This window comes from Mustelus asterias, chromosome 27 (genome assembly GCF_964213995.1).
Source record: "Mustelus asterias chromosome 27, sMusAst1.hap1.1, whole genome shotgun sequence".
Classification (NCBI taxonomy): Eukaryota; Metazoa; Chordata; class Chondrichthyes; order Carcharhiniformes; family Triakidae; genus Mustelus; species Mustelus asterias.
The window spans coordinates 30,254,015-30,275,756 of record NC_135827.1 but is presented as its reverse complement, the minus strand read 5'-3'; the positions used below and the strand labels follow the sequence as shown (position 1 = coordinate 30,275,756).

Genomic DNA, 21,742 nt, shown 5'->3' with positions numbered 1-21,742 from the left:
GACACCTTTCTAAACTAAAGACCTTTTGCCTCTACGTGGTCCATATCCCTTATTCCCGGCCTATTCATGTATCTGTCAAGATGCCTCTTAAATGTTGCTATTGTATCTGCTTCTACCACCTCCTCTGGCAGCGCATTCCAGGCACTTGCCACCCTCCGTGTAGAAACCTTGCCTCTCACATCTCCTTTAAACTTTCCCCCTTTTACCCTAAACCTAAGTCCTGTAATAATTGACACCTCTACCCTGGGAAAGAGACTATCCATTCTATCCACACCTCTCATAACTTCTATCAGGTCGCCCCCTCAGCTTCCAATGTTCAAGGAAAACTAACCAAATTTGGCCAATCTCTCTTCATAGTTAATGCCCCCCAAACCAGGCAACATCCTGTAAACCTTTTCTGTACCTCTCCGAAGCCTCCAAATCTTTCTTGTAGTGTGGCAACCAGAACTGTACGCAGTATTCCAAATGTGGCCTAATTAAAGTTCTATACAGCTGCAATGTGACTTGCCAATTTGTATATCCTATGCCCCGACTGATGAAGGCAAGCATGCCATATGCCTTCTTGACAACCTTATTCACTTGTGTTGCCACTTTCAGGGAACTGTGGACCTGTACACCTAGATCTGTCTGTATGCTAATGCTTCTAAGGGTTCTGCCATTTAGTGTACACTTTCCTGCTGCATTAGACCTTCCAAAATGCTTCACCTCGCATTTGTCTGGGTTAACTTCCATCTGATATTTCTCTGCCCAGGTCTTCAGCCTATTTATATCCTGCTGTATCCTCTGGCAATCCTCCTTGCCATCTGCAGATCCCCCAATCTTTGGGGTTGGGCACAGAGAATTGGTACAGGACAAAATTCAGTGCAGGATATCATTGAGACAGGTTACACGAGTAATATGAGATATAGCATGTGTGATAATGTGACAGGCAAAGGAAGCAAAACAACTTATCATAGCATCGTAGAATCCCTACAGTGCAGAAAGCAGCCATTCGGCCCATCGAGCTTGCCCTGACAACAATCCCACTTAGGTCCTACCCCATAACCCCACGTATTTACCTTGCTAATCTCCTTGACATTAAGGACAAATGAACATGGCCAATTAATCTAACCCGCACATCTTTGACTGTGGGAGGGAACTGGAGCACCCGGAGGAAACCCACGCAGACACAAAGTAAAGTTTATTTATTAGTCACAAGTAAGGCTTGCATTAACACTGCAGTGAAGTTGCTGTGAAATTCACAGGGGAGAGCATGCAATCTCCACACAGGCAATGACCTGAGGCTGGAATTAAACCCGAGTCCCTGGCACTGAGAGGCAGCAGTGGTAACCACTGTGCCAACATACCGACCTTAACTAATAGTTAGCAAAACTCTTTACGACTGGGGTTTTCTTAGTGTCTTGTCTGTATCTCTTGTAGACACTGATAGAGGTCGATTGCTATGATTAATCAGCAACTTAGAAGGTGAACTAGATGATTCTTGTCCATCAATTCCTATGTTGGGAACTTTGTCACCTCCCTCTCTCCCCACCTTAGAGCCCATGATCAAGTTTCACCAAAATGCTCAATTGTACCAAAACCAAATATTTTAAATCCTCCAATTTAACTCGATGTCAAATACCATAACTTATACTGTGCACTAATGCCACAAATACCTATAGAGATTTGTGACAGTGCACCAAAAATAAAATTGTCCTTCACCTCCTCGGTACAGGTGTGAGTGTGAAAAGAGGAGGAGTTAGAACTCACCTAGAGCTCTAGATTGTTGTCCGAGGACCCTTCGTAAAAAAAAATTTATCTAGACATCTGGTAAAGACAGAATTAGGAACAGTTGCGATCACCTCTCCAAAGTTGAGATAGACAGAAGCTTATTCCCAGGTTGGAAGAGTCAATTACTAGGGGGCACAGGTTTAAGGTGCGTGAGGCAAGGTTTAAAGGAGATGTATGAGGCAAGTTTTTTTTTTACAGAAGGTGATGGATGCCTGGAACTCGTTGCCGGGGGAAGTAGTGGAAGCAGATATATGAGTTTTAAGGGCCGTCTGGACAAATACACGAATAGGGTGGGAATAGAGGGATACAGTCCCCGGAAAGGTATGGGGTTTTCGGTGCAAGCTTGGAGGGCCAAAGGGCTTGTTCCTGTGCCTGTAATTTTCTTTGGTCTTTGATTGTCCAATTCTACTGTTCAGTATCCTTGAGAGTAGTCACACAGTGAGGTGGGGTAGGGATTGGGGGTGGGGTGGGAGGATTGCTGCCAGCACTCACTGAATTCAGCCTCATCACAAAATCAGAAAAAAGACCAAGCAAGAAAGGTGAAAGTTCAGCGAACCCTCTGAAAAAAGCAATGGGCATGAACCAGGGGTCAACATGAAGTTCAATGGAGAAACTCCAATTCCACCATAACAATCTGACTGTACCCGATGACACATTTACATCCATCCCAGTCCCCGGAAACACTTAAACCCCCAACCTAGCAGCCCCCTCCTCCTAACACACACCACCTCAACAACCACCTCCCCCCAACCACCTAAAATAGGACAGAAGCAGACCATCACCCTGTTTTCCTTTGTTCTTCCCCCCCTCCACCTACTCTTTCTCTTCTGTCACACAGAGGTATCCCCATTCACCACCCTACACAAAAAAAACGAACACGAATAATAATAGAACATTACAGCGCAGTACAGGCCCTTCGGCCCTCGATGTTCCGCCGACCTGTGGAATGAATCTAAAGCCCATCTAACCTACACTATTCCAATATCACCCATATGTTTATCCAATGACCCTTTAAATACCCTTAATGTTGACGAGTCCACTCCTGTTGCAGGAAGGGCATTCCACGCCCTTACTACTCTCTGAGTAAAGAACCTACCTCTGACATCTGTCCTATATCTATCACCCCTCATTTTAAAGCTATGTCCCCTTGTGCTAGCCATCACCATCCGAGGAAAAAGGCTCTCATTGTCCACCCTATCTAATCCTCTGATCATCTTGTATGCCTCTATTAAGTCACCTCTTAACCTTCTTCTCTCTAACGAAAACAACCTCAAGTCACTCAGCCTTTCCTCATAAGACCTTCCCACCATACCAGGCAACATCCTGGTAAATCTCCTCTGCACCCTTTCCAATGCTTCCACATCCTTCCTACAATGCGGCGACCAAAACTGTACGCAATACTCCAAGTGCGGCCGCACCAGAGTTTTGTACAGCTGCAACATGACATCAAGGCTCCGAAACTCAATCCCTCTACCAATAAAAGCTAACACACTGTACGCCTTCTTAACAACCCTATCAACCTGGGTGCCAACTTTCAGGGATCTATGCACATGGACACCAAGATCTCTCTGCTCATCCACACTACCAAGTATCTTACCATTAGCCCAGTACTATGTATTCTTGTAACTCCTTCCAAAGTGAATCACCTCACACTCTTCCGCATTAAACTCCATTTGCTGCCTCTCAGCCCAGCTCTGCAGCTTATCTATGTACCTCTGTAACCTGCAACATCCTTCCGCACTGTCCACAACTCCACTGACTTTAGTGTCATCTGCAAATTTACTAACCCATCCTTCTACGCACACATGCAGGTCATTTATAAAAATGACAAACAGCAGTGGCCCCAAAACAGATCCTTGCGGTATGCCACTAGTAACTGAACTCCAGGATGAACATTTCCCATCAACCACCACCCTCTGTCTTCTTACAGCTAGCCAATTCCTGATCCAAACCGCTAAATCACCCTCAATCCCATGCCTCCATATTAACTTAATATATAAGAAGAAAAAGGCCCAGGAGACAAGAAGACAACAAGCCACAAGATAAGGGCAAAGCATCACAGGGAGCAACAAGGGTTGGACATGAGCTGAAAGAAATGTGGCAGAGCACAAAGAAAAGGGGACATGTCCTCTCTCTGTCCGACCCCAAAACTCACTCTGCACAAGACGCAGCACTGGGTATAGGAAATTGGATTTAAAGGCGTCTAAGCTATACGTACCCACCAGGGGCTATGCTGGGACTGCTGGAACTCATTTCACTTCAAAGAAACCTTAATCAGCAATTAATTTACCTACGGACCTCAATTCCCAATTCAGCTTCTTCTCTGCAGCCAGACTTTTGAATGGACCTTCCTTGCATTAAGTTGATCTTTCTCTACACCCTAGCTTTGACTATAACACTACATTCTGCAATCTCTCATTTTCTTCTCTATGAACGGTATGCTTTGTCTGTATAGTGTGCAAGAAACAATATTTTTCATTGTATGTTAATATATGTGACAATAATAAATCAAATCAAATCAAATGCCATTACGCCGATGCTACAGTTATGAAAGCCCACCAACGCCTCTACTTTCTCAGGAGGCTAAGGAAATTCGGCACAGCCACTATGACTCTTGCCAACTTTTAAAGATGCACCATAGAAAGCGTCTTTTCTGGATGTATCGCAGCTTTGTAAGGTTCCTGTTCTGATCAGGACCGCAAGAAACTACAAAGGGTTGTGAATGAAGCCCAGTCCATCACGCAAACCAGCCTCCCATCCATGGACTCTGTCTACACTTTCCGCTGCCTCAGAAAAGCAGCCAGCATAATTAAGGACCCCACGCACCCTGGACGTATTCTCTTCCACCTTCTTCCGTCGGGAAAAAGACTGAGATCATGTATCAACTGATTCAAGAACAGCTTCTTCCCTTCTGCTGTCAGACTTTTGAATGGACCTACCCCATATTGAGTTTCTCAACACCCTAGCAATGACTGTAACATTACATTCTGCACTCTCTCCTTTCCTTCTCTATGAACGGTATACTTTGTCTATATAGTGCGCAAGAAACAATACTTTTCACTGTATCCCAATACATGTGACAATAATAAATCAAATCAGAAACATTACAGAATAAATGAGCAGACTAAAAAGAAAGGTTGCCGCACGTTTCATGACTTTCACACTTTGGATGAATAACTAACTTCAGAGAAAAAAGTGGGCTACACGATGGCACAGTGGTTAGCATTGCTGCCTCACAGTGCCAGGGATCTGGGTTCAATTTCAACCTCAGGTCACTGTGTGGAGTCTGCACGTTCTCCCTGTGTCTGCGTGGGTTTCCTCTGGGTGCTCCGGTTTCCTCCCAGAGTCCAACGATGTGTGGGTTAGGTTAATGGACCGTGCTAAATTGACCCTAGTATCCGGGGATTAGCAGGGTAAATATGTGGGATTACGGGAATAGGGCCTGGGTGGGATTGTGGTCGGTGCAGACTCAATGGGCCGAATGGCCTCCTTTGGTACTGTAGAGATTCTATGATTCTGTGAAGAAAAGGATCTGAAGCCCAGGCATCTACATTGAATTACCTGCATATGGTTAGAACCATTAAATCCTGTCATCCTGCACAGCACACTTAAGACTTCCAAGTTTTTTTTTACAGAACAAGTAATGACCAGTGAACATGTCTCAAAATCGCAGCATCATTAGAATCATTCAGCTGAGAATGAAGGGCATTCGGTTCATCGTGTATATTCTAGCTCCATAAAAGTGTTATTTAATTTATGTGTTATTTAACACAGCTGCTCTTTGCCCATAGCCCTGCAATTCCTTTCCTGTTCAAGTACATATCCAGTTCCCTTTTGAAAGCTACTACCGAATCGGTTTTTCATCATCCTTTCAGGCAGTGGGTTCCAGAAAGGCTAATGAGATTGTGTCTGCCAAAGAAGAGGAACCTTGATTAAAGTAATGAAAAGCTGAGTTAGGTATACAGGGTCATATAGTCATGTGATACTAGAAATGGAAGGAGCTAGATTTGTGGCTGAGAAAAAAGGCTTTCCGAATTCAGTTGCTGGCAAGTGTTGTTTAAAGATAGAAGTCTACAAGCAGCTCTCTCACTCTCTACGAAATCTCTCAGGAGGCTCAAAAGCTGGTAACCCAAGTCAAAACAAGTATGCCTGGAGTTGCTAACTATTATTAAAGTGGGGTTTAAGTCTATAAGAGAAATATTGCTTAATTGGAATTGAATAGTGGTAAGTTAGAAGTTAAGAGTTGTTCTTTTTCATGTTTGAAGATTGTTCAATGGTTAAGAATTAAACTGTTCCATTTTGTTGAATTATATTTAAACTATGTTATGAATAAAGCTTGTTTTGACAAAAAAAAGCTCCTTAATTTGTCAGTGGAATTACTCCTGAGGTGAAGCACCATTTCCTCGCATGAATGTCAAAATAGAAAAATTGCTGGGTTCTAGTCTGGCTTCATAACATATCTTGGGGTTTCTGATCTGGCATTCTAACAGGAACAATTTGCAAACCTTCAAATCAAATCATTTTCACATCTGGTTCTATCCATGAAAGTTGGAATTAAAATGCAGTACGCCATTTCCTTCCTAATCCCTAAAGCTGACCTGTTGAATTGAGTAAAGAAATTCCTCAAATGAGTTATGGTCGCCAACACTGATTTGACTTATTCCTGGAGGTGATGGCCTCATGGTATTATCGCTATACTATTAATCCAGAAACTCAATTCATGTTCTGGGACCCAGGTTCGAATCCCACCATGGCAGATGGTGGAATTTGAATTCAATAAAAAGAATCTGGAATTAAGAACCTACTGATGACCATGAAACTGTTATTGACTGTCAGAAAAACCCACTTGATTCGCTAATGTCCTTTAGGGAAGGAAATCTGGTCTGGCCTACTTGTGACTCCAGAGCCAGAGCAATGTGGTCAATTCTCACGTGCCCTCTGAACCAGGGCAACCAGGGATGGAAAATAAATGCTGGCCAGCCAGCAATGCCCATGTCCCACGAATAACTTTTTTAACATCCCATCCTTCTTCTAATGAAGGGCCAAATGGCCTACTCAAAGAACAAATAAAATTACAGCACAGGAACACAGGCCCTCCAAGCCTGCACCGACCATGCTGCCCAACTGAACTAAAACCCCCTACCCTTCCGAGGACCATATCCCTCTATTCCCATCCTATTCATGTATTTGTCCAGACCCCTTTAAAAGTCACTATCGTATCTGCTTCCACTACCTCCCCCTGCAGCGAGTTCCAGGCACCCACCACCCTCTGTATAAAAAACGTGCCTTGTACATCTCCTTTAAATCTTGCCCCTCGCACCTTAAACCTATGCCCCCGAGTAATTGACTCTTCTACCCTGTTTCCAATGCCTCCCCCATTTTAATAGTCAGTCCCTTCCCCATCGATCTCCAATATGTTTCAAACTAACAAACAAACATACTCAAAGAGAATGAAGATCGAAGCGTAATTCTTTTCATGCTAGTATGGATTTTCTCCCAAGTTTCTTGCATCATTGTCGAGGAGATCAGTCTCTATTTTCTGCAGCCTGCGGGATAATCCTGTAAGGTTGTCAAACGTGCTCAGAGTTCTGTATTGAAGAGTAGTAGAGTTGCTTCCAGCAGCAAGAATATCAGTTTAATTTCCTGTCTAAACTGCACGAAAAACATCAGGACTGCAATGATTTAAACAGATCAAGAATATGCAAGTAGACTTTGAAAGTCATGTGCAAATGGAATCACTGATTTGAGTTATAGCCCAGAGTGCGGAGCAACACGAAAGTATTAAAGAACCTTGCGAGAGAAAATTAGAAGAACAAATGGTTCGGTGACATGAAGCTTGGGTTCATTGGGTCCCTACAGTGCAGAAGAGGCCATTTGGCCCATCGAGTCTACACCAACTCTCTGACAGAGTATCTTACCCAGGCCCTCTGCCCCTGCCCTATAGCCGTGACTCCACACTCATTTCTCATGGCTAATCCATCTAACCTACATGTTGATCCACAAGGAACTCTTCCAGTGTAGACAAAAATATAACAAAACTTACTCCAACTTATAAATCAAAGAAAAGGTTTAATAAAGTAACTTCATTACTCCAATGCTCTAATTTATACTTTTTTAGCTGGTCAGCTGATCATCACATCATTCTGTTATTGGTTACATGATTTACTGGGTCAGCTGAGCCTTACAGCTTGTAACCATTGGTCACATTACAACAAATAGAATGTAACCGGTGATAACACTACACGTTGTAAAAGTCTTTAAATTCTAGGAAGAAGAGAAAAGAAAGAAGGGTGACACAGTGGTTAGCACTGCTTCACAGTGCCAGGGACCCGGGGTTCAATTCCTGGCTTGGGTCACTGTGCAGAGTCTGCACGTTCTCCCCATGTCTGCGTGGGTTTCCTCCGGGTGCTCCAGTTTCCTCCCACAGTCCGAAAGACGTGCTGGTTCGGTGCACTGGCCACGCCAAATTCTCCCTCAGTGTACCCAAACAGGTGCCAGAGTGTGGCGCCTAGGGGATTTTCACAGTAACTTCATTGCAGTGTTAATGTAAGCCTACTTAAGACACTAATAAATAAATTTAAAATTAAACTTAAAAGTTGGGGAGTCAAAGAGGTCTATATTTGAAACAGCTATACACAGCAGGGTCTGTCAACATGTGAGAAGAGAATAAGTAGGTTAATTCTTTGACTATGATTGCTAACGCTCCAGAACTGTCCTGAGTCTCCAGGACTTAAAGATTAATCACCTGGGTGCTGGAGTGAGAACCCCTAGAAATATATTGTGGGGCACGACCAGGTGCCGTGCTCTTAAATGGTCTTCTTTGGAAGATTTTCACTTGTAAAAATATTGGAGATAATGATCAACAAAAGGCTGGTTAAGGGCAGGAGGTCATGTAATAAGATCTCCAGGAATATGTCCAATCAAAGTTGGCATACCCACGACAGATGTGAAGATGGTAGCTAATTAAGTGCCTTTTGAACTAATCAAAACAAAAATGGCAGAGGGTGGGGGGTGGGAGGGGGGTGGGGGGAATAAAAACAGCTGAAGATTGGCGGCCAAATATGTTAAAGACCAGTCCCCAAGAGCTTTCTTATAAGATACCAACTAAAAACAAACAAAATATACCCATTAACATAAAAACAAAATACTGCAGATGCTGGAATCTGAAACAAAAGCAGAAAATGCTGGAAAATCTCAACAGGTCTGACAGCATCTATGGAGAGAGAATAGAGCCAAAGTTTCGAGTCTGGGGGGTCCTTCACCAGAGCTATTCTATGAGGGTTGGGGGTTGGACGGGGGTGGGGGGGGGGGGGGGGGGGCTTAATTAGAACATAGAACATTACAGCGCAGTACAGGCCCTTCGGCCTTCGATATTGGGCAGACCAGTGAAACCAATCTAAAGCCCCTCTAATCTACACTATTCCAATATCATCCATATGTTTATCCAATAACCATTTGAATGCTCTTAATGTTGACGAGTCCACTACTGCTGCAGGCAGGGCATTCCACGCCCTTACTACTCTCTGAGTAAAGAACCTACCTCTAACATCTGTCCTATATCTATCACCCCTCAATTGAAAGCTATGTCCCCTCGTGTTAGCCATCACCATCCGAGGAAAAAGGCTCTCACTATCCACCCTATCTAATCCTCTGATCATCTTGTATGCCTCTATTAAGTCATCTCTTAACCTTCTTCTCTCTAACGAAAACAAGTCCCTCAGCCTTTCCTCATACGATCTTCCCACCATACCAGGCAACATCCTGGTAAATCTCCTCTGCACCCTTTCCAACGCTTCCACATCTTTCCTATAATGCGGCGACCAGAACTGTACGCAATACTCCAAGTGCGGCCGTACCAGAGCTTTGTACAGTTGCAGCATGACCTCATGGCTCCGAAACTCAATCCCTCTACCAATAAAAGCTAACACACCGTATGGCTTCTTAACAACCCTATCAACCTGGGTGCCAACTAATTGGACAAAGGAAACATAAATGATGATGAAGGAGATGGAGAAAGGTACTAAAAGTGTCCATTAAGTGATCAGAATGTGTGAATGGCAGAACAGAGGCACAGACTGTTAAGGGACTGCCTGAGGAATGTGGCAGTTGCCCTGGAAGGGTCGAGGTTGGAGAGTGGGGGGGGAGGTTGTGGGGGTGGGAGGGGGGTGTTGGAGACAAGATGAAGACCGAGAATGGAGAAGTGGAAAAATGGAAGTGAGAATGAAGGGTGATAAAAATGGATGAATGAGATGAAAAGAAGAAATGAAATAAAATAAATGGACATGGGGCAAAGGTGGAGGGGAGAGCTCATGCTCTGAATTTGTATACCCATTGCTGTCAGCGGGACCAAAAGTCTCACTGGGAGGGAAATGGTTTCCCTAGGTGCATCCAACTTTTGAACGCTGGTGGCAATAGCACCTAGATTGGGTCACTAAGTTTGGTTTAAGTAGCTTGAACCCCACCGAGCCCTCATCTCACCCTGCCGAGGTAGGCCCGAGCAATTGTTGTGACTTTAGGGCGACGGAATGGGCACACCTGCAGTTAAGCTTTGTTAGCCTTGTTGGGCTTGACAGAGTAGATGCTGAGAGATTGTTTCCCTTTCGTGGGGAGTCTAGAACCAGGGGGCACACAATTTCAAAATAAGCAGGAGTGGCGTCTCCAATTAGTCTTTGGAGGCAGAAGCCCCTACACCAAAATCCCTTTATTTACAATTCCAACAGTCGTACACAGAGTGTTATCAGTCAGCAGTCTACCTTCGGGAGTGCCAGAGGAACTGACACTTCCGGTTAAATACAAGGAAAAGACTCCCTGATCGGCCCATCAATTGACTCCTTAATCAGGGAGTTCATATTCCAATCGGCCAACCTCAGTGGCCTGATTGAAGTCATTACAGCCTCCCAGTTGAGACCAAGATGCAGAACACTTTTTTTCTCTCAGAAGGTGTTTGGAATTGTATTCCCCAAAAAGCAATGGAGGCCGGGTCAGCGTATATACCGAAGGCTGAGTTAGACAGATTTTTGATTGACAAGGGAATCTAGGGTTATGTGGACAGGCAAGAAAGTGAAGTTGAGGCCACAATCAGACCAGTCCTAATTTATCGAATGGTGGAACAAACTGGAGGGGCCAAATGGCCTATTCCTTAGGTTCTTGTACAGCACTTTTCATGACCGTAAGAAATTCCAAAGTGCTTTCAAGCTAATGCAGTAGTATAGTCACTATCTTAATGCAGGAAAAAGGGCACATTTAACGTTATTCCCTCAATCAGTGGAATCGGATTCACTGGGATTATTTTGATAATGCATCCTGATTACAAGATCAGTTCTGAACTCACCAGTTAAGCTGAAATGAGGTGGAAGAAGTTGAGAGTGCTGTGCTGACGTCTCATGGATTTTCTTATCTGTACAACTGCATTATTTTAATTTTTGTTGACGGAAATGGGCTAAGTATCAAGTAACTCATGACGCACGTACACACTTTGTGATCTGGTGATGCGGCCACAGGAGCTAAATGACGTCACCGGATCATGCAGTAAGGCTTGTCTCAGGACTCTGCTGCATCAAACACCTCCTGTCAGATCAGACAGCTGTGCTGGAGTCAGAGAGAGAGAGAGAGAGCGACACACACAGATGGGTTTAGCTGACTGTACTGTCGTCAGGGACTGGAGGAAGGTGCTGCTTACAGCTATTATGAAACCTGATGGCTCTGTGCTCCATCCAGACTGGGTTAATGAACTGCCCTCCTCGTACTCCCCTCTCAGTACTACAGTGGTCTTTCCAGAGAGAGCTCAGATTAGTCGTATACGTACAATTAAACTTTATGAGCTGAGGGCAAGAAAACTCAGAAACGTTCAAAATCACCAATGAATGGCTCTTTACTGATGAATACTTTAACCCAAAGCACTAACCTTTCTTTCTCTTACTTGCGTTTGCAAGATCACCCTCTCTGTCCCTCTCTAGTTGCCCTGGAGGTTTAGTTGCTTTTTAAAAAAAGTTTATTTATTAGTGTCACAAGTAGGCTTACATTAACACTGCAATGAAGTTACTGTGAAAATCCCCGACTCGCCACACTCTGGCGCCTGTTCGGGTACACTGAGGGAGAAGTTAGCATGGCCAATGCATCTAACCAGCACGTCTTTCGGACCGTGGGAGGAAACTGGAGCACCCGGAGGAAACCCGCGCAGACACGGGGAGGGGCTGCAGACTCCACACAGTGACCCAAGCCGGGAATCGAACCCGGGTCCCTGGCGCTGAGGCAGCAGTGCTAACCGCTGTGCCACTGTGCCGCCCCATGTACTGTGTTGGACTTCTCGTGATTGCTTGTACAGATTGGTAATCTAGTTCAGAAGGTGTTACGAGTCACTGAATTCAATCTCATAAGTTGCCACGGTAGGATTTGAACTCTCAATCTCTGAATTGATTGTCCACTGCAACACCGTCACGTATTATCCCAACCTAGTGGACGGGATGGCATGGTTGCACAGTGGTTAGGACTGCCCTTCTCCGCACCAGGGACCCGGGTTCAATTCGGGCCTCGGTCTGTGTGGAACTTGTACGTTCTCCCCATAAAATGGTTCGGCACAGACAAGAAGGGCCAAAAGGCCTGTTTCTGAGCTGTAATTTTCTATGGTTCTATGGTTCTATGTCTGTGTGGGTTTCCTCCGAGTGCTCCGGTTTCCTCCCACAGTCCAAAGATATGCAGGTTAGGATAGATGGGCCAGGCTAAATTGCCTCCTAATGTTCCAAGATGAGTTAGTTCCAGGGAGGTTTAAGGAGTGTTTTAAAGGAGGAGGAGGGGGTAAAATATTTAGGGAGAGAATTCCAAAACTTAGGATCTAGGCAGCTGCATATAATCAATTCCTCTGTGATCCTTATATCTGCTCTAAATCAGGATCTTTCTTGTATCATTCTCAATTGTATAACTAGAATTGTGAATTTTTGTGGCAACACCATCTGCCCTTCCACCACATAACCGTTAGCCCAAACCACATACTTTAGAAAATATTGTTGTGATCCCAGTTGATGTTACGACTGGGCAAGTCAGATCCCAGGGCAGAACCTGACTTGATAGATCTTAATTTTAAATTTCCTTTAGAAACCAGGAAGGGCAGTTACTGAACAGATTCACAGGACTCTGCTGATGACCTTCTAACAAAAGAAGACATTTATTAAACAGGAAAACTTCAATGCTCTTGGTGAGTATGCAATATATGCAAACTAACAGACAAACTGTGATCGGATACCCCCACTCCAAAAACAAGTGACAGATGCCACCAGAGCAGATTCTGTGGATTTCTCATCAACCTCCCCAGATACTTGTCACGTCGTAAGCCAATTGGTCTCACTGAAACAGTGTTTTTCCCACAAGGCCTTTCAACTTTCACGCTTGAAGAATTGCCTTGGAATTCTCTCCCAAATGATGCTTTCACTTGGGATGCGCTCAACAAGGATCCGCTTCCAGGGTTTTAAGCTCCCCTTCCGATGTTTTTTTCCCCCTGGCTTTTCATGTGCATTTAGCTTCACCTTCCACGCATGCACCCTCGCAGACATTCGTCTGTGCTAAGCAGAACACCACTGCTCCAAAGGCTTGTAGTAAGGAGTCACCAACCTTTAGCTGCCCCGGCAGCTTTCTGGCTTCTCTCAAGCCCACTTTTCTCCAAATCTACTCCCCAAGCCCCTGCTCCTTTAATTCAGAGTCTTTTCCTCTGCTGCTTACTTTTAATTTTACTTAACAGGACCTGTCTCTGTATTCCTATCCTCGTTCTTTGATGGGACTGTCTTCTTGGGACCCCTTTCTGTCTCACTCCCTGGCTTGGGACCACCTTTTCCTTTGTTTTGTGACCTGCTCTCTGTCCCCCTCTTGTGTCCTGCTCCTTTGGACACTCTCTTCAAAATGACACTCCTCTCTCAGGACACCTGGTGTTCTTTTCATGCTGTTCCACTTTCGTCCGCGTTTTCCTTCCATTTCTTCAGCGATTGTGCACAGAACCAGTTCCCAGCTAAAAGAAAATAACAAAAGTACATGCGCAGAGCTGCTTGCTGGCTGTAAGACGGTTTGCCCTTCATGAAGATGACACCAAAAGAAATGGAATGGCCATCAATGGAACAAGATAGAAGAGGCAGAAGGAGGCACTGGGGAAAAGACGGTCAGGCGACATCGTAGTCAGAAGGTTGTCAGTTCAAGACCCCACTCCATCAACTTGAGCACAAATCCTAAGGTTGTTAATCCAGCGCAGTACTGAGCGTGTGCTGCACTGTCAAAAGTGACATCTTTCAGAGGAGATGTTAAACCAAGATATCTGCCCTCGAGGGTTAACGACTGCATGCGTGGGGAAATCCACACCACACATCCCTGGAGACTTCATCACATGACTTGCCCCCACACTGCAGCCATTAGTCACATTGGCCAACACATCCATCCTTCTGACGTACTATCTTCCTACCCAATTGGAAAGCAAAATCACTACCCAATCGGATGGTGTTTGACTGTCGGCTAAACTTCCCCGCCCCGTTTTCAATATTTTTTTGGTAAAGAGAAATGTTCGAACAAAATGATTAAAAAACCCCAATCTTTTTTTTTAAAATGTCACGGTGATCTTTCTCCAGGATTGTCCCGCCAGCGTCCCGGAGATAGATTTTCAATTCCGAGACTCCAGGCCAATCCTGGAGAGTTGGCAACCCTCTCTCTGGTGGATATAAACAACAATATTGCACTACTCTTGGAGGGAGTGCCCTGCTGTGGCAGACATCACTGATAAACAGCTTAAATACTCTTCTATTCATACTCCTCAGTGTGTTCAAAATGGCCGCTGTTGAATTTCCTACCCCAGTTACTAGACTTCAGGTGAATGCTTGATTGCCTTTAGAGTGCTTTGGAGTACCCCAAGGTGACAGGCACTAGGTAAATGTAAGACTTGCTTTTTCTTCTATCTGAAACAGGACGGAGGCTGAAGAATAGAAGCAGGTAGCAGCATCAGGTGAGGAAAAAGGGGAATATGTAGTCAACAAGAATGTACAATTTCAATTTGTATTCCCAGCAGAGGTCAGTATAGAGATGTGCATGCAGAACACGCCGGTGGTATGATCTTAGTCACCTTTAGTCTGAACTGAATTTTTATTTCTCATTAAAACTCATCATATTTGAATTAAGCACTCTACCGTTGCAGTTTCCTGACACTAGGAACCCAGCAGCTTAACAGGATTACAAGTTCACTGAAGAAACGCTTAACTTTCCACCATATCAGTATTGATTTATTTTTTCCACCGGTTCACAATATGCATTGCTAATCAGTGGATCGCGGCTTTGACTGTATCCCCTGCAGAATTGTTGCACGTTCCTCTGGGTTTGAGGTCCCACCAAGCCACGCAGAGGTTCTACTAAAGGGCGGCACAGTGGCACAGTTGGTTAGCACTGCTGCCTCACAGCGCCCAGGGACCCGGGTTCGATTCTGGCCTTGGGTGCCAGTCTCTGTGGAGTTTGAACGTTCTCCTTGTGTCTGCTTGGGTTTCCTCCGGGTGCTCCGGTTTCCTCCCACAGTCCAAAGATGTGCAGGTTAAGTGGATTGGCCATGCTAAATTGCCCCTCAGTGTCCCATGATGTGCAGGTTAGGGGCGTTAGCGGGGTAAATACATGGGGATAGGGCCTGGGTGGGATGATCTGTCAGAGTTCGATACAGGCCCGATGGGCTGAATGGCCTCCTTCTGCACTCTTGGGATTTTATGATCTAATCTCAAATCGCCGTTCCATAGGTGCCTCCTTCTCAAGGTCAGGATTTGCATCAATTATTTCAATGCATCTGCAGCTTTCTCCAGAGCACCAAGTGCACAATCAGCTGAGGCCCTTCACCCTTAAGGCAACGGAGCTCATCTTAAAGACCAGCGCCCACATTGTAGCCAGTTCCTCTTTCACCTCTCGCCCTGTCAAGTATTGCTGGGTTTCGAGAGGCTGTAGCTTTGTACTTCACTCTCTCCTCACACTGTCCTCCTTTGAGACAAAGCTGGCAAATATTACAGCAGACCTCAAGGTGGGATCGCCAATCTCCAACACCACACAATTCAAGTCAAAAGTTCACCCTGTGAGATATATTGGATGAGGTACTTTGCAGTGCAGGATACTGCATTAAAGCACCCTGGGAGACATTGTTAACCCATTGTTTATGCAATTGTCCTCAACGGTACAAGAGAAAGGTTGTTTTTGGCATGCCATCCTGTTAGTAGTGAAAGTGTGGCAAAACATGAGGTCGACTGAGAGATACACCATGGAAACATACATGGAAAAAAGCAGCAGTAGACCATTCAGCCCTTCGAGCCTGCTCCTATTCTTTTTGATCATCAAATTCAATATCCTGATCCCGCCATCCCCCCATATCCCTTGACCCCTTTATCTCTAAGAGCTATATCTAATTCCTTCTTGAAATTACACAACGTTTTGGCCTCAACTACTTGCTGTGGTAGTGAATTCCACAGGTTTGCCGCTCTCTGGGTGAAGAAATTCCTCCTCACCTCAGTCCTAAAAGATTTACCCCTTATCCTCAACTATGACTCCGAGTTCTGGACTCCCCCATGTTTCTAGAATATGGAGAGCAGAGTTACTGGACAGTAAATTAGGAGCACCCACCTGAAAACCAATTAGGATTATCAACAATGAAGCAAGCCAAAGCAAGTTTAACCTATATCTAAGTATGTTAACTCATTTTGAGGCAACAACAATTTGCTAGCAGTTTGGTCAACAGCACCTTTCAAAATCATATCCTCTGCCAGCTAGATACACAAGGGCAGCAGATGCACGAGAACACCATCACTTGCAAGTTCTCCTCCAAGCCACACATCCCCCCTGACTTCTTTTTTATTCAGTCATGGAACATGGGCATCACTGGCTGGCCAACATTTATTGCCCATCCCTAGTTGCCCTTGTCAGAGGCAGTTGAGAGTCAACCACACTGCTGTGGCTCTGGAGTTACATGTAGGCCAGACTGGGTAAGGACAGCAGATTTCCTTCCCTAAAGGACATTAGTGAACCAGATGGGTTTTTCCGACAATCAACAATGGTTTTACGGCCATCAGTAGATTCTTAATTTCAGATTATTTTTTTAAAATTGAATTCAAATTCCACCACCTGCGGCGGAATTCAAACCCGGGTCCCCAGAACATTAGCTGAGATTCTGGATTAATAGACTAGCGATAATACCACTAGGTCACCGCCTCTCCAAATATAGCACCATCCCTTCACTGCCGCTGGGTCAAAATCCAGGATCTCCCTCCCCAACAGCGCTGTGGGTGTACCTACACCACAGGGATTGCAGCAGTTCAAGGCGGCGGCTCACCACCACCTTCTCAGGGGCAATTAGGGATGGGCAATGAATGTTGGCCCAGCCAAAATCCCATGAAGGAATAAAAGGAAGGTATAAACGTTCAGCAGGCTTACAGCTGTAAGATAGTAGGTGTAAAAACAAGAGACTTGGAAATCACAATGTACTCCCATCGCTTTGTTTCAGGACGAGTGATCTGTAATTGCTCAGAAACTACATTTTCACTGCCTCTGGGGATTAGTGTTCCAAATCTGAGAGAGTTGGACAACAGACTGCACAACATGTAAAAATGTAGAAAATCATGCCAAAACTCAAATGTTGTCAAGTGAAATTGCCTTGCCTACTTATTGTGGTCTCAACTACGCCAGGAAAAACAGTTACATGGAAACAGAAGGTCACCATTTGTTGTGTCAAAGTTCCATTGGTGAGAGGCCCCTTTGCATAACGGCTTAGTAGTTTCAAAGAATATCAGCTCACCTGCTGACATCCAAGAAGGGTTTGTACGCTATGATCATCCAATCTTCTTTGTTTGCGGAATATCTTGGCTCACGTGGAGTCTCCGTCTCTCTGTCGAGGTCAACCAAGTAGTGGCACTGTTTGATGTCAACCTGAAAAGATCAAGTTGAAATACACTGTAGTAATTCTCAACATTAGTGGATAAATTCAACTCGCCTGTGGTCCCAGCACTGAGCTGCAGTTGAACGAAGTCTAGGAAGTCATTGCCAACAGTGTTTTATAGCCACTTCTGAAATCTGTCTGTGGAATGGATGAACTTGCTTGTAATATTGAAGCAATTCATTATTAAATGCACTACTTCAAACCCATTTTATGGCACCCTATTCAAAGAATATGATTAATTACAAATATCTAGCTCTCTCACCAGCAAGTAATATATCTCTGAATCAGAAAGTTGCAGTTTCTAGTTCACCCCAGGACAACAGCACACAATTTAGACCAACTCTTCTGATCAGGGCTAATGGAGAGCTGCATTGACAGAAGCACCACTTCTCGAGTGGGACAGTATCACCTTTGGCAAATTATGTCTGGTGACATTTCTACATACTACAGCCAAAAGGCCTCTTCTCTTCATTGACTTTTCTTGTAAATGGACATTTACTTGTATGTCCAGCACAGAACTGAACTGCAGGGAGTTCCAAAGCATTGAAGACAGTATGGAGGGAATGAAAAAAATTGGAGAAAAAAGGGAGAGGGATAAGACGTTCTGGATTTTAGATTCATAGAGATCTACAGCACAGTAAAAGGCCCTTTGGCCCATCGAGTCTGTGCTGGTCAAAGACAACCCACCCAACTGTTCTAGTCCCATTTCCCAGCACTTTGTCCATTGTCTTATACACTTTGGCAACATAAGTGCACATCTAAATACTTCTTAAATGTAATTTTCTTCCCGTTTTCTCTTTGCGTTAACTTGCACAGGGTCAGTGGTGCTCAAATTCATAGAATATCATAGAATCTACAGTGCAGAAGGAGGCCATTCGGCCCATTGAGTCTGCACCGACCACAATCCCACCCAGGCCCTATTCCCATAACCCCTCATATTTACCCTGCTAATCTCCTTGACACTGGGGTTAATTTTAGCATGGCCAATCAACCTAACTCGCACATCTTTGGACTGCGGGAGGAAACTGGAGCACCTGGAGGAAACTCACGCAGACAGGGGAGAATGTGCAAACTCCACACAGACAGTGACCCGAGGCCAGAATTGAACCCGGGTCCCTGGCGCTGTGAGGCAGCAGTGCTAACCACTGTGCCACCGTGCCGCCCGAAATTGGGGTGCCTCTAATTCTGCCTGTATGTAAGCCAGGCACTTCAGGCACAAACTAAAACCGACTCGGAGACAGCTGTCAATCTGTGCATTCTCACACCGTCTTTACATCACTTTGTCATGGAGTGGATGGCCACATAGAAGACAAAATGGCAGATGACTGTTGGTGTTAGAGCATGCGTATCAGAGCATCTCAGGCTGCTGAAACAAAAGCATCGCCGATAGCTTACAAGATGTTGTGTTAAATTTATCGACCAGTTGAACATGGGTTCTTTCCTGAGACTCACTCAGAGTAGTTAGTCCAACAGGTTCCGTTTTCAGAGATCAATATATGTGTAAAGAAGATTCAGAGTCTCAGATTCTTATCAATTAAGCATTGCCAGAACCGATCCTCTACCTCTGTCCGTCTAGTTGGAACAAGAGCAGGCTTCAATTAACTGAACGATGAAGTCATTTCTCTGGTCACATTTGCTCAGGGTACATCTCTGTATCATTTGCCCGACATACCCTCACCGTTAAGAGAACCAGAGTGATTTTCTTATTACTGTTAGTTCCCTAACAGGGATCCTTTAATCTTTCAAGGGTGTTGCTGGCAAGGTCCCTAATTGCCCTTGAACTGAGTGGCTTGGCAGGCCATTTCAGAGGGCAGTTAAGAGTCATCAACGTAGGGTCCTTTTGGGTCCATGTCTGGATTCGCTTGTCTGATACTGGCAGAGTGTCCGTGAAGTCATGTCAATTCATGCACCTTCGGAGGAGGAGATAAGCTTGTGGGTAGCAGCAGGCAACTCAAGGCATCCGTGTTGGCTATATATCTCCCTGGACGATGCTCTAAGGTATACTCATATGTACCTAATAGCAATGCCCAGTGTTCAATCCGGGCTGATGCTCCAGGAGGAATCACCTCATCTTCCTTGAAGAGGGTCTGGAGTCACATGTGGAACAAAGCAGGTAAGGGCATTTCTTTCCGATTATGGGTTTTTACAATAATCATAGAATCATAGAAACCCTACAGTATAGAAAGAGGCCATTAGGCCCATCGAGTCTGCACCGACCACAATCCCACCCAGGCCCTACCCCCATATCCACCCGCTAATCCCTCTAACCTACACATCTTAGGACACTAAGGAGCAATTTTAGCATGGCCAATCAACTTAACCCGCACATCTTTGGACTGTGGGAGGAAACCCAATGGATGATATTTTTGTCATCAAAGCTTTTAATTCCAGCAGTGATGGGGGGGTTTGAACCCTTGTCCCAGAGCATTAACCCAGGCCTCTGGATTGCTAGCCCAATGACGTTACCACTATGCCACCACCTCCCTCCATGATGTCCATGTGCTCAGTGAATAAAACCCTGGAACCCCCTTCCTATTGGCACTATGATACAGTGGTACAGTAGTTAGCACTAATGCCTCACAGCGCCAGTGGCCCAGGTTTGATTCCAGTCCTGGGTGACTGTCTGTGTGGACAGTGTCTGCGTAGGTTTCTTCTAGGTGTTCTGGTTTCCTCCCACACTCCAAATATGTATCGGTTAGGCTGATTGGCCATGCTAAATTGCCCCTTCGTGTGCAAAGAATGTGTAGGTGAGGTGGATTAACCATGGTAAATGCGCAGGGTGACTGGGATAGGGAGGGGGGATGGGCCTGGGTAAGATGTTCTTTCGGAGAGTTGGTGCAGACTTGATGGGCCGAATGGCCTCCTTCTGCAAAGTAGGGATTGTGTGTGTGTGTATCTATACCATGTGGACTGAAGCAGTTTGATAAGGTGGCTCAACCTCAAAGGGCAATTCGTGATAGCCAATAAATGCTGATCTTGTCAATGATCCTCACACCCCATGGAAGAATAAGATAAACTGAAAGCACACGTGTCTACAGTAACAGGAACAGCAGACTATGAACATGCAAATGGCACACCATCAGGGATAGTATCACATCCATCTCACCGTGCCAATTTTCCTGCCAGTATCCAAAATATTCTCCTACAGGTTCCATAATAGATGCATCTTCTGCACCTACACAGCATCCAGCTCACAGCCAGACAATTCACTGCCTATTCATCCAACACCGCTGCCCAATCACTCCGAGAGCTTGCTGTGCACTAGTTGACTGCTGGGTTTTGATTTGATTTATTATTGTCACATGTATTAGTATACAGTGAAAAGTATTGTTTCTTGCGCGCTATACAGACAAAACATATTGTTCATAGAGTACATAGGGGAGGAGGAAAGGAGAAGGTGCAGGATATAATTTTAAAGTTTGTTTATTAATCACAAGTAGGTTTACATTAACACTGCAGTGAAGTTACTGTGAAAATCTCCTAGTCGCCATACTCTGGCGCCTGTTATTCTATGATCTATGACCTGTTCAGGTATACTGAGGGAGAATTTAGCATGGCCAACACACTTAACCACATGTCTTTTGGACTGTGGGAGGAGACTGGAGCATCACCCACGTAGACACGGGGAGAATGTGCAAACTCCACACAGACAGTGACCCAAGCCGAGAATCGAACCTGGCTCCCTGGCGCTGTGAGGCAGCGGTGCTAACCACTGCGCCAATGTTACAGTTATAGCTAGGGTGTAGATAAGATCAAATGGTAGGTCCATATAGTACACCCTTTCAAAAGTCTGATGGCAACAGGGAAGATGTTCTTGAGTCTTTTGTATCTTTTTCCCGACGGAAGAGAGAATGTCCAGGGTGCATGGGTCCTTGATTATTTAGCATGGCCAATCAGCCTAACCTCATGGCTGCTTTTCCGAGGCAACAGGAAATGTAGATGGAGTCAATGAACAGGAGGCTGCTTTGCTTTCTGGAATGGCAGGACTGACAATGAAGAGAGACTGGATCGACTGGGCTTGTACTCACTGGAATTAAGAAGAATGAGAGG

The 21,742-nt window shown here is 45.0% G+C and overlaps 1 protein-coding gene across 3 annotated transcripts in view; it reads right to left on the bottom strand.

The window, feature by feature from the left end:
* The window catches only part of alg9 (ALG9 alpha-1,2-mannosyltransferase), a 292,047-nt gene that overhangs the window by 125,741 nt on the left and 144,564 nt on the right, over nucleotides 1-21,742 (bottom strand). For 2 of the 3 annotated variants that reach the window (XM_078198978.1, XM_078198981.1), the window contains one exon: nucleotides 17,552-17,682. The exons of the other annotated variant lie outside the window; for it this stretch is intronic. In XM_078198978.1, the coding sequence (XP_078055104.1) occupies nucleotides 17,552-17,682 (131 nt within the window). The remainder of the gene's footprint in view (nucleotides 1-17,551; nucleotides 17,683-21,742) is intronic. 3 annotated transcript variants of the gene reach the window in all.